This window comes from Scylla paramamosain, chromosome 32 (assembly GCF_035594125.1).
Source record: "Scylla paramamosain isolate STU-SP2022 chromosome 32, ASM3559412v1, whole genome shotgun sequence".
NCBI lineage: Eukaryota > Metazoa > Arthropoda > Malacostraca > Decapoda > Portunidae > Scylla > Scylla paramamosain.
In genome coordinates this window covers 13,450,172-13,464,633 of record NC_087182.1, presented here as the reverse complement: position 1 = coordinate 13,464,633, position 14,462 = coordinate 13,450,172, and the positions used below count along the sequence as shown (strand labels likewise).

At 36.5% G+C, this 14,462-nt stretch overlaps 1 protein-coding gene across 2 annotated transcripts in view; it reads right to left on the bottom strand.

The window, feature by feature from the left end:
* Positions 1-12,981, bottom strand: part of LOC135089221 (LIM and senescent cell antigen-like-containing domain protein 1) — a 30,964-nt gene extending 17,983 nt beyond the window's left edge. The window contains exons 1-3 of one of the 2 annotated variants that reach the window (XM_063984595.1): positions 12,677-12,981; positions 11,246-11,279; positions 1,371-1,484 (exon numbers count right to left, since the gene is read on the bottom strand). In XM_063984595.1, coding sequence (XP_063840665.1) covers positions 1,371-1,484; positions 11,246-11,253 — 122 coding nt within the window. In that variant the 5' untranslated portion in view covers positions 11,254-11,279; positions 12,677-12,981. Of the gene's footprint in view, positions 1-1,370; positions 1,485-5,544; positions 6,971-11,245; positions 11,280-12,676 lie in introns of those variants that run through there. The other variant, XM_063984593.1, reaches the window with a different exon arrangement.
* Between the last annotated feature and the right edge of the window lie 1,481 nt (positions 12,982-14,462).

Here is a 14,462-nt window from a genome sequence, read left to right as displayed (position 1 = left end):
CTACTTGCTGATTACTTATCATGACTGATGATACAAACATTGATCTGACATGTAGAAAAAGTAATGATTTTTGCTCACCTGACAGAACATGCAAACAGTAAAAGGAGTCATGTTAGAGCAAATAACATATCATATTATGGAGTGCAGCTGGAAGAGATTTTTGTTTGTTTCAGAATACACATACAATGAAGAAACATGATATTATAAATGAGGCAAAAAGTTGCTATGATTCACAAACAGGAGTTCTAAGCAATATTCAATGTAATGAACTCTGCTAGAGTAAATCTATCACTATGGCTGCATGAACATGGTATCATTGACAATAAACAATGCTATCACAGACTAATTAGCTGACATATCCCTGCCTTATTTTAAAATATACATAAAACTGACTTTATATTCCAAGCAAAACTTTGATTAATTTGTAAGATAATGTATTATGCATTTTTACCTGCATATTATGGCATCTAATGAAAAAATAAATGAGTAAATAAGAGATGTGGTAGTAATACAAAATCAGTCAGTCACATGCTTTAAAACAAGACAGGAATGTGTGAGCCAATTAACATGAGAGCATGTCTAATGACAATGGTACCATTCTCAGGAGTCTTCAGGTGGCAAAATTACTACAATAGAGTCTGTGAATTGCATTTAGTACATGAATCCCTCATTTAATACTCTTTCAAAGAAACGCACATGAAGCAAAACCAAACCCCTCCTTCATCATATATTGCTGTGAGATTGTGAGATTGAAGCTGTTAAATTTACATTCTTTAGCGAGATGTAGGTTAAGAGGGGACCTGATAGAAGTCTTTCTGTGGTATAAGGGTTATATAACAAGGGAGATGTAAGCAAAATTCTTAGGATCAGCAACCAGGATAGAACAAGAAATAATGGATTCAAGCTTGAAAAATTTAGGTTTAGGAAAGAGATAGGAAGAAATTGGTTCTCAAATAGAGTGGTAGATGAGTGGAACAGACTCAGTTATCATGTTATTAGTGCTAGGACATTAAGGAGCTTTAAGAGAAGATTAGACGAGTTTATGGATGGGAATGATAGGTGGAAATAGGTAGGTATATTTCATACAGGGACTGCCACATGTAAGCCTGGTCGCTTCTTGCAGCTTCCCTTATTTCTTATGTTCTTATGTTCTTATGTAAATGGAGCACAAATGATATATTTAGCATTCTTATAGTTTCCCACAAAAAAAGTAACAATTTTCTTTTCAAAATTTCCTAGAAATACTACATAAAAAAAAAATAATAATAATAATGTGGAATTAAATTCTTCAGTGATACAGTAATCAAGATACCATGAAAATGCAGTAATGTGGGACTTCCTGTCTCAAAACTATTCAGATGGAGACTCACACAAAACACTGAGTGTGCCACAGCTGCCCATTAGAGTTGACAATCTTCTCCTGTGGCTCAAACCCATCCCCACAACGGGTGCAGGACATGGCGTCAAGGGACATGCTGTGCAAGCTGTGAGGGACCAGGAAAGATGATTATTTCTAGCTCAATATAATGAGAAAGGCCTCAGCAAAATTATGTAACATCTCATCTGCTACACACTTCACACAAATTATTCAGCCTCTCAGAATACACAATTAACTTAATACCAAACCAGAACACATAAAACAAAATAAATTTATAAGTAAACAAATAAATAAATATATGACAGTACAGGTTAATTTTGATTTGTGAATATTCAATTTATCAATTATTGAAGTCACAAATAAAAGTTTTGTACGTTGTCCTAACTTACAAATGCAGAATTAACATGTACTACAAAAATCTCAAGACATTATTTCAAGAATTATTGAAAGATACAGTAAATGAAAGGAATCAAATGTCTATAGTTCCTGATTAATGACTTCATTTTACAAGTTCTTCAGGAATGCAACTCATTGATAAACTGAGAATCACTTCAACTTTCTTGGTTGAAATAAGTTAGGTGAAGAAGCATATCATAACCTGAAGAATAAAACCTATGCTATTGACCTAGCCTGCTTGCGTATTTCCTGGAAAATCAAGGATAACAGTTACTCTAACATCTCTTCCTGGAAACTCATTTGAGATACAGTTTTAGCTTGTCTCAACGAGTTTATACCTATCATTCCAGCATGTTCCAATCTTCCTATCTTGCTCATTCAAGCACTTGGTCACTACTAATACCTACTCCACACAAGAACTTATTTACCTTATCCTTCTGTCTTCTAACTGGCTTTCTTCTATTACTAACTCCAACTTTGCTCATATACACTTTCTTTACAAACTCTTCACTCTTCATTTTCTTAACCCATTCCACTACTCCACAATCTAAACCACTTAAAATGGCATTCATACCATCTCTCTCATACACACCTATTGCTCTCATCCTCTAATCTTGTCTTTCCACATGCCCCTCTCAGATAACTCAGTTCCACAGCAGGTACTCTTGGTTGCTGTGCCCTATTCTAAGTCCAGGTCTCTGATTAGTAAAACAACATTGGCTGGAAATTACCATTCCTTAAACTTCATTTTACATCCATAGATACATTTCTCCCTTTCATAACTCTTCCAAGTGATCCTACAACACACCTATCTTTCCTCTCTCATCTCCATCCATCTCACCACATTTACCAAGATACTTAAACCCCACTCACCCCCTTCAGAATCTCTCTCCCCATAACCACCTCAGACCTGCCTATATCACCATATAAAGGATAGTGAAATAATATACCTCCACTTTTCTCATGTCACAAACATCCTATAATGATCCACCACTCTAAAGTTTCTTTCACTCTGTTAGTAAGACCGTGTCATCTGCAAACAGAAACACAATTACAGCCCATCCCACTCCATTCTGTTTCAGCCATGCACCAACATTTTCTACTTTATCCATTCCAAAGGGTTTCCCTTTCCACCTTATAATATGCTTTCTGTAGATCCATGAATGCAGCATATAACTTTTCATCCTTTCCTAAGTACTCCTCCATTACAATTTTGATCAATTTTGATCTGATCAACAGAACATTTTCTTTTCCTGAATCCTCCATTTCTCAATGACCTTCAACTCAGTCACATCAGTCAATCTCTCAGTCAAGTTTCTTCATAAACTTTTTTTCCTGGAACACTAAGCAAATTCATCTGCCTATAACTTGCACTAATTCCCTCAGCTTTTTCCTTTATATAAAAATACAATACATTCATCTGCCCTTCATGCCATGCCAGATCACATATTGGAAGCATACTCAATCTACTATCACTTCAGCTTCATACTTTAATATTTTTTGCAGTTATTCCATCTATTCCTACATCCCTATAGCTATTACACTTATTCATTATTTATTTTATGTAAGAGCCTTTTGGTTCTCTATTCCAGATCACATAGTACAAGTATTTAATCTACTACCGTTTCAATTACATACTTTAACACTTCAGCAATTATCACATTTATGCCTGCAACTTTGCCCCACTTTCCTTACCTCCTCCCTACTAATTTCTCACAGCATAAACATTAACATTCTGAATCCAGTGGTTGTCTTGTACTCTTATTTAGGGTGAAATTGCATGTTTTTACTAAGTTTCACAGGTGCTGTCTTGAAATCAATGAGCTGTGTGTTGCATATAAGAAAACCGTCTATCTGAAACTATCTAGTTTTGTACAATTTCAAGTTGAAATAGACTGATTTGATATGTTTCAAAAACCCACCTGGATTTTAAGGGTTAATTCTGTACCTGCTTCCATCCTCATACTATCTCATATTATTGCTTCCCTTACAATCTTCTCATTCAGTAAATAGTCAAAATGTCTTCTCCGTACACTTATCATCTCCTTGCTACCAACAAGAACTCCATCCTATCTCTTTATTCTCATATTCCCACACTTCTTTAACTTCTTGGAAGAAAATTAAGAGAGAAATGGAGGAAGGAAAAGTGGGAATGTGAGAATGAAGCGAGGTTGGACTTTATCAGTTTTATTCTATCCACTTCACTAATGCAAGACTTAACTTTCTTAATCCTCACTGATTCATCCTGTTCACTGTTAAACTTTCGAACTACCTCCCTATTTCTGTATCTTCCCTTCCTACAACTTAAATGGTTTCAAGAGGGGAGCATCAAGAAACCTCTGGGACTCAATACCCAAATATTTTTTGCACCTTTTCCAAATTTTAATTTTCTTTATATAAGCAGGCTCCTCAATTTTTTTGTGCTCTTCTATCAATTTCCTTTCTATATGAGAAAAAATAATAATAATCTGCTCATATAACAGCTACCTCTCATATAATTCACTCCTACTGCTTGATTCTACACCTCTGATTTTTGCTCCATGGGCAGCTCTCATCAAAAAAAGTTAAGGATCTAGAATACAAGCCATCAAATTTAGTAAAATAGCTGTACTTTATAGCTCCACCTCACCACATGTAGGTTTAAAGGCAGGTGGTCACTAACAGTACTACTAATAAATGTTGATACCCCCAATCTTTCAACCTCTGTGTGGCAAGGTGACTGATGCTTCACACTGGTTTTGAGTCTGCCTCTGAGATGACCACACAGTATTAGTCTTTAAATTAAGTAAGTATATTAATTAATTTATCTGTACTGTTAAATTTTGAGGTAGCGGATATAATTCTGTGTCTGACATCACACCCTTAATTGATTAACTGATTTTTAAAAGCTAAATCAGTAGATAAACACATATTACTTTACAATCCTATGTCACCACAAAGCAAAACTTTATCTGCATAATTTATGAACTTTTCACTCAGTCACTTCTGTACAAACATACAAAAATCTTTATACTATTTTCCACATTAAGAACTGCACCTCAAGATTGATCAGTGACATAATGATATATTGTGCATAACATTTCTTAGATACTGTATATGAGTAGGCATTTTTTTTTTCCCTAGGTTAAGAACATAAACTCATAAACAAGTACCTGTCAGAATAGATCTCCAATACTTTATAAAACAAGTCTTCTGATGTGCATGTTAGAATCTTCAGCTCTTTCCCACAACAACTGATCACTGATTCATTAACAGTAATATATTTCAACACAATTCATAACTTTATACACTGCCAATGAGGTTGAAAAATACAGTGAGTGAGAGAATAACCACAAGACATGTATGCCATACTAAAGCATCCTTGGATAACAAAATTACCATGCTCAAGTCAGTGGCACCATCACTAAGTAGGCTCATGAAGGATACAACTTACCATGTATGAATATGCAAAACATAACATAAGAATCTTAATACAACTACTAGTCAGTAATATGTGTAATCAGCTACCTCATAACTGAGACAAAACCTTGTATATACATACATACATAACTTTTCCTTATTTAATGAATCAAACTGTCATAAGAAAGCTAACCTGAGAGAAAAAGAGAAACTGAGGCTTACAGTCCTTACTCAAAAAATAAATAAATAAATAAATAAATAAAATAAATAAATAAACAAATGAATAAATAAAACAAACAAATATGCATATTAACCACTAAACACAAAACATAAACAATATTCAGATGAAAGCAATTTGTCATAACACTTACTTATTTTCCTTTCTAACATCAATTGGTGGAGGGCTGAAGTCTGGTGGGCTATCACTCTCAGCCTGATCGTAGTCTAAATTTGCAAGGTACTTATTCTTTACCTCATTTCTTAAGTGCACTTCCCCTGTGTGATTCACAGGCCGTAAGTCCATCTGCCTTGGGGGTTTGGGGGGTGGAATGCCCTTGGGATTATGGGGGAATCCCCTGGTAACATCATCAGAATTGCTTGCTTGAGATGATTCTGAGCTTCTCAATGGAATGCCGTAAGACGACTCATTCATGTGCAGAGGAAATGAATGTGGAGGGTGAGGAGCTGCAATGTTCTTCAATGGGAGGTGCTGAGGACGAGATGGGGAATGACTAGGGTTTGGGTTTGAGGATGTTCTCTGGATGAGAATTTTCTTGGAACGGCTAGGATGCTGAAGGGTAGAGCTGTGGTGGAGGGGTAAATGGTGGGAAGATGCAGTGTGAGGCTGGGGGAGGTGCTGGGAAGTAATGTTGAAGGATGAAGCATCATGTAGTGGAAGAGATTGGGGAGTGATGTGGTGAAAGGAAACATTTTGGGGTCGGGAGAACATTTCAGGGGTGACGTGGTGGGAGTAAGGAGGAGGTTGGGGGACTGACTGGGAAATCTTGTGGTGGGAGAAAGAAGCATGTTGGGGAAGAGTCTGGGGAACAATGTGGTGGGAGGAAGCAGTGTGGTTTTGTGGCTGGGAAGTGCTGTGATGCGGGGAACCGCTATTGCTATTTCTTTCTTGAGCTAGAGCTGCTGCTTTCTTGCGTCGCATGAAGAGGCTGCTTTCATGGACATCCAGTGCTATCTTCTCCATCCTGAAGTCTGACACTGATCTTCTTGAGGATATGACTTGAATTTATAGAATTTCTTATTTTTCCACTTTGGTGAATATAACTGTTTATTTCTTTAGACAGTTATGTGTTGATATATCTAATAAGGACATATTTTCTAAATTTTGCCTCCAATTCATTTTTGGTGACGAGGTATCCATACTTTCTTATGGCCAAGACATACTGCTGTAAAACTGTCAGTATTTGGTCAGCATTCAATATTCTTATAAATTTCCAGTACAATTTTTCCAGCTCTAGTCCTTGGATTTTCTAGTTTTAGTAAGTTTAACACCACTCTTAGCTGCTATCACAGTACAGTTTCCTTCACAAAGATATCTTACAAATGAATCCACAATCATCCATAGCATACTGCTACAATCTTATCAGAGATGCCCTGATAAAACCCATGTTAAGTGCACTAAGCTATCACCTCCTCATCACCCTCTAAGTCACATCTTGGACAAAGCCTTATAAATGTACAACTTGAAAGAAATTATAGCACCTCAATTTCTTACATCAGATTTCTTAATACTGAAATATGGAAAGGTATCAGTTATTTACAAATATCTATTACACACACATGCACACACACACACACACACACACACACACACACACACACACACACACACACACACACACACACACACACACACACACACACACATGCAAACAAACAAGCCAACATACATTCACTCATTTATTCATGACATCATCTCAAGGTAACTTCTTTTTCTTGCATGTTGTTGGTTGTCTATCACAAGAATGTTATCTGAATGATAAGAGGAGATGCCACATGGTCTCCTATACTTCCTGCTTCAGGCTTCAGTGACACCTTCTGCAGCTCTGATTACTTGCTCAGGTAAGGAGAAAACAATTCAGTTTGAAATTCTTATTTTCACACCCTTGACTTTACTTATTATTTTTTTCATGACATGTTGCTAGTCCTTATGCAGTATTTTTTTAATGCACATTCTCATCTTACATGTATGGATATCATGCCAGGTTGGACTTAATACACATACGTACATACACACACACGTAAGCACACACACACGCATGCAGGCACACATGCACGCAATCTCTCTCTCTCTCTCTCTCTCTCTCTCTCTCTCTCTCTCTCTCTCTCTCTCTCTCTCTCTCTCTTCTAACAAATGAACATCAATCCAGAATGTATGATGTGGCTCAGCTAGTGATGGAATGAGTTACATGATGCTGGCAAGGAAGGTTCATGCAACACAGGTACTATTACAAATTATGAGAGAGAGGTGGGGATGCATGTCACCCACAGACAACAATGCTAGTCATGCATATGTTAGGACTTGATATCTTTCATGACTCACAAATACAGGTGAACTGCAATTCACATATGCTTTCTTTATAAATGGTTTACTAATAAAATTGAGGACCACGATCAACTTATAGATTTTGATTTTTCCATTAATGCAGTTTCGGTATTTTGGAGATGCACTCATTTTTTAAAGACTTTCAGTCAAATATCAATTCTGCATTTATAAATTACAACAACACACAAAATAATCTATATGTAGCTTCAAAAATTTAAAAATCAAATGTTTGTAAATCACGATTCACCTGGAATTAAAAAAAACAATGCCCCTAAAGGTTCCTCAGTCTTATTTTTGTTTTTCTTCACATCTTACTTATTAGGTGTGACACCTGAGTTATAAACAAAAAAGTATCTCATGTGTGAAACAACATACACCTTGGAAAAAAAAAAAAATCAAGTACAATTTCAGCTAAGGGAACTGGTCATTTTGTTTTCATTTTGAAGTGATACTGATCAGCTATTTCACCTACTGTCACTTCTGCCAAAACATGAAAAGTCCTCTCACACACACAGGTCAATCTGCCCACACAAAGGAAGCATCCAGCCCACAGAGATCACATTCATTACATACTGAGTATTGCTAATTACTAAGTGTACTATCAGAATGATCACATACTGGTAATAAGAAACAAGTTACTTTGAATTAGATTTAGCTAATCAAGACAACCTCTGACCATGACAGCCTTCCCAAATGATTCTGTATTTACCATGAATGTATTTAGTCAATGAATGAGTCAACACGACTTTCTCTTAATTATATCAAGTGTTAGGGATTCAAATGGCCTGATTTTCAAAAGTAAACATTTTGCTCTTTGGGATGAATATATGAGGGTGAGACATCATCATACCAACTAATGAAAGCTTATGTTCATCTCAATGGCCAAGTTGGCAGCTAATTCATGTAGCATTATGTGACCTTTTTTATTCTATGAATATCAATTTACAAATTTTAATAAATAAATTAGTTAATGAATTTTATACTTATATACAAGTACTTCATAAAATTTGATATAAGTGTTACTTGAGACTGTATATCAGACCACTTTCAATTTTACAAAATTCTATAATTATCATATAAATAAATATAAATACAATTTGTGGACAAAACTTAGTGTGGGCAGACTGATTTCTATGCATAAGTAAATAAACATTAAACAAAGGTGAAAGGGACTGTGGGTGAAATGATCATCAGCCATACACACAATAACTCAATAATTTTTCAACTTCTACTAGATCCACAGGTGATGATGAATTAAATATTATGGCATCCCTTAATAACACTATGGAAATATAAACTAGAGGGACACCATTTTTTTTTTTTGTATAAACTACATACTGTACTTCTTTATGTACATACTATATTTATAAAACAATATTTGATTAAAAGACTGAAAACTATCTACCAACTAACAGCAACATTTACAAATCACGTACTCTGTTAGTCAGCAAAGTTGGTACAGTGGTGGATACCTTTCCTTTGTTCTCAGAAAATGTTCTCAACCATCCATTGCAAATTTATTTATTTATTTATTTATTTCATCCAAAGACTAAGCTTTCCTTGATAATTGGTGTAAATGATCAGTGTTCAGTGAGTGCGACAAATCTAGTATCACATTTTGCCATCTGTGCATATTTTTTTTTTTAAATTAACAAACTGAGAGGTAAGATTTTGTGAAGGTAATAATACTGTATGAACAACAACTAAAGTAGACCATCCTTATCTACATCCCATATAAAGCTAGTAATGGTACTAAATGAACTGCTAGGTATGATGATTGGAAGTTGCAACCAACAATAACGTATCTCATTTGATAAGGTCCAGCATAAAAAAAGTTACAAAGCTTAGGGAATACTAACCAAATAACAAACTAAAATCTGCAGAGGCTTACAGGTAACCTTTTCTGAATGTCTAACCTCATCAAATGAGAAGAGTATAATTGCTAGCCACATAGTGCATCACAATACTTCATTCAAACATTCCTTACTTCCTTGCAATTTGCCTTGCATTATCACCAGCATAATAAAGGCTGAGGTAAGAGTGGTCTCTCATCTAGACTTATGGTTCATACACCATCACTATACTACTGTAAAACCACATCTCATGATGTATACTACATTTTGTACAAATATATATGTATACAAGGCAAGTTTTGACACATTATTCATTGCTCCATTAAGCATTCATCAATACTCAAGAAAAGCTAAGTTTCCTAATGATGATGAATTTCCCAAGATAGGAAAAAATCTATTTCATCACAAATTATTCAGAACATTTTCTGAGGACAGGGAAAATATATTAATCACATCTCACCACCAACTTCACTGACTTCCACTGTATAAGGGCTGCCAGTTCCTGTTAACATATAAAAAGCCACATACAGCCACTACTTCACAACTAACTTACATTACACTTATACACTTCAACAATACATCAGCATGGCAACAACACATGTTGGTTTGCAATAGTACAGTACATACACTAACACAGCCTATAGTAAGTACTTAGTTATGGCATTACTACTACTCTTTGCCAATTACTACAGAACACTGTTTGACCCAGTTATAGATTAGTTATGTGCCAAATAGACTGTGCTTTCTGTTTCAATGTAATAAGCACTATTTATGCACCAAACTGAAAACTGGTTTAAATTAGACAAATGGAACCTTAGTCTTTCTTAGGAGTTAGTAGTAGCCATTGAGATTTAAAGTTTATTTGTGTATGACATCAGCTTAACATCCTCTTTTTAGGAGCTATTGCAGTTGGACTTAAAGGATACATCATTTTAAGGTTTTAAAATGTTGAGAGACCAAGGAAAGTGTGACTGTCAAGCACTACATTTTTTCTGGTCTCAAAGTTGCTGGCAAACCCCATATTAATTTAACTAATAGCACTTATGCATTATTACGAGACTCACAAAAAATAATTGATTTTCATTATAAATTAAGAAAAAAAAAAAAAAACAGATTCCATGTTTCCATGATCAACAAAATACTTTTAGTTTTATCACGGAATGCAATGTAAGTAACATTTCCACAGCAACTTTGAGCCCAGTCTGTTACACTTAGTGTCACCAACTGTGGCCCAGCAAATTGATTACCTGAGGACTTGCAAACATGATAACAGCGCCACTGGACAATGCTTTTGTTCCTTGCTTAGCTAACACATTTCATTCTAAAATGTGTGGATATTTGAATTAGCACTAAAGGTTTCTCCATAGACACAAGAATATTTGTATTATTTGTATCTTACCCATGGTAAGGTCAATTTGCCACAGGTTTCTTAGAACAAGATGATAGTATGTAGGTCAATCACAGGACAAGAGCATGACTCAGAAATAGCGTTACAAAGTTCACATGGCCTCAGGCTGCAGACCTGCTGGATGTCAGTGACAGCAAGCATAGAGGTAAATTACTGCTGTAAAGACCGCAACACAAATATCACAGAAGAAAATACACCCAAAGTTGCAATTTGCCTCTATTAGTACAACATCAACACAGTCAACTTACCCAGGCATCTTTCCAAAGTTATCTACAAACAACCCTGTAACAGAGGAACAATTAGGGATGACAGCAACAATGACCCAAACCTATATATTATTATATGTACTGGAAATCAAGTGTGAAATTATACCCTCTAATTGTTGGCTGACTTTTGCATCAGTGACTTAAATCATTTGTCCCGTACAAATGTCTGGAAATAGCATGATTTTCCATACTGGCAATGAACAGCTGTCACTCAGAAGCTAAGACTTGGGACATCTGGAGGCCTAACCTCCATGTTATCTAATGTGTAGTACTGCATGTGGCCATTTGTCCTTGTGCCAAATTTTCGTGATAATCCAAAACAATAATGCAGCAGCATGTCACATTTAGCTTTCTGAGATGGATTTTTCAGAATTAAACCATCTCACTCAGGTAGATAAATGTATACTTCTGTTGGTAAGTAATGCTGCACAATGTGTTGTTACATATGTCATAACCATCACTATTTATTTATTTTTTTTAAGTTAATCTGTCATATAAAACATCCTAACTCAGTAATGACATATATAATAATGAAACATAATTATGATGTTAAGTTAATCTATCACATAACACCACCTAACTCAATTCTCAGTAATGACATATATAACAATGAAAGATACAATGTTATGCGAGTAACAACACTGTACTGTTTTATCTCCAATGCTGGGATGGATCTAATTCTACAATATTCTTTCAATAGCCAAATCTTTTACTTGTACTAATATTCTGATTAATTAAAGAAATTAAGAGGCTTCCTCCTTCCAATAGTAGGAACAAGGTTATTTTTACTGTTTTGTAACATAAGGCAGGGTGAAGTTAAACTAACAGAATCTAGTGTAGCTAATTCCATAAAGTACAACACTGGGTAATGTTTTTTTTTTACATACAACCCTCACAACACACAAATCTTTGAATCACTGAACGATATCATGAAGCTTCTCCCTGTTTGTAAATAATGAGAATAAACATAAATGGGTTATTCCCTGACATAATGCAAGATAGAATAAACAAACTGACCACACCCTAAATGTCAATACAAACTAGCCTCTCCCTAAATTCCCTCACACCTTTGGGCTGCAGAAATCAATACCGCTGTACACTGAGCACAAGACTACTTTCACTGATAAGGGAGGCGGAGTGGGAGAAAAATCTCATCTCGAAAATAATAATAATGATAATATTGACCACACTACAAATACCGCCGATTGTTTACTCATATCTCCCCCGCACCTTTTATCTTTCATAACTAGTTTAATAAGAATAAATCTGATTCATCTTCACCCACCCTACACACCACCGGATATAATACTCATCACAAATTTTCCCACCTCTCTGTTGCATCTCCCTCTCTCATACAGGCTCCTTCCCTTTTTAAATCAATCAATCTTTCTCATACATAACACAGTATCTTACCGTATGTTATGTTTCTCACAGGTGTGGTCAGCCTCAGCAGGTATAGTGGATGAGTAGCAGCAGGTGTGGGAGTCTCCTTCACCACCTAAAATAGTTCTGTTTACGAGTCTCTCCTCCACAGCGGGCACCCACGCCTCTCACTGGCCAATAGCAGGCCTCACTCTCAGCCACAGATGATAAAGCTCGTCCTTGATTGGCCGAAGGAGTGCCATAGAATATAGCGCATCGTGAAAAAAAAGGGGGGAGGGGGAAAAAAAAGGCGTAGACTGTGAGCACAAGGAGGACTGTAACTTTGTGATTTATCATCATCTTGCGTGGAAATTAATAAATCCGTGTATAAATAAGTTTTTCATTATTTATTTATTTATTTACTGTAGGGATTTCCTATGACCTGTATCTGCACACTTTCTTTTTCCATTGTTATACTTTTTTTTTTCTACTATTGTATGTGCTACTACTACTACTATTACTACTACTACTACTACTTGTAGTCGTAGTAGTAGTAGTAGTAGTAGTAGTAGTGCTGCTGCTACTACTAGTGAAGGGAGAGACAAGATGAAAATGACAATTACTCACTCCTATACTCCCCGCCTTTGCAGCTTTTCATCCTACTGCAAAGCATTGTTTTAAATGGAAGCTTTCACACGTAGCCACCAGTGTCCGCCACCGCTGCCCACTGGCCAGCTTCTCATGCTCAGTTTGACACCCACCATCATCCCATGATGGAAGGAGACGGCCTATCAAGGACAATTTCGAAGATGGTGGAGGAGAAGCTGAACACGGAGGACCTCATTTGTGAAATAGAAAAACTACCAGCACTATGGGACCCATCTTGTGAGGGATATGCAAATAAGATAGAAAAGCAGAACTGCTGGAATGCAATAATGGTGATACTCATTCCTGATTTTGAAGAGAAACCCCTCTCAGAAAAGAAAGAAATACGTAAGCAATAAGTAGAAGCTCTTCGTTTCCCGCCATTCTTCCGACTGAGGTGTGTGAGTGGCTCACTAGTTGCCAGGCGGTGTCTTGAGCAAGGACACTAGTGTCCGACACCGGTGTCGTACACTAGTGTCCTCGTGTGTAAGAGCACTAAGCTTCAACGCATTTGCTCACTCCGATAAGTTTTGAGGACGCTTGCTACTCCTGCTGCTACTTGCTACTCCTGCTGCTGTTGCCGTTCGTGCTACTTCTACTACCACAACTACTATTACTACTACTACTACTGCTGCTGCTACTTCTACTTCTGCTATTACTACTGTTAGAGACAAAAACACTAGTAAAAGACCTGACTTTAGGAGAGCAGATTTTGAGGAATTAAAAAGGTACCTCCAAGGAGTGGACTGGCAAGGGATGTAGGGTGAGGTCAGGTCAGGGACGGAGTTCAGAAAGATAAGGCAGGATGAGAGAGGTGAGGTGAGGCGTGAGTGTGTAGGACAAAAGGAGGGAAGATGTGTCCGGAAGGGGAGGCGGAAAGAGGAAGGGGGAGATAGGTGTGAGTATGTTGGAATGTCAGGTCATGCTGAAATGAGAGAGGTGAGGTCGAGGCGAGTAGTTGAGGGAGTGGAGAGGATGGAAGGGGCCGAGATGAGGGGATTAGGTGAGGTAAATGTAGATTAATTGTATAAATATTTCGTAGATAAAGTTCATACAGGTCAGTTAGCAAATATCCCGTATAGGACAATAAGATCACAAAAAAATGATCCTAAATGGATGACTGCTAGGTTAAAGCATTATATATTATATAGGGCGTAAGAGAAGTATATATAAGAGATTAAGGGCAGGTGAA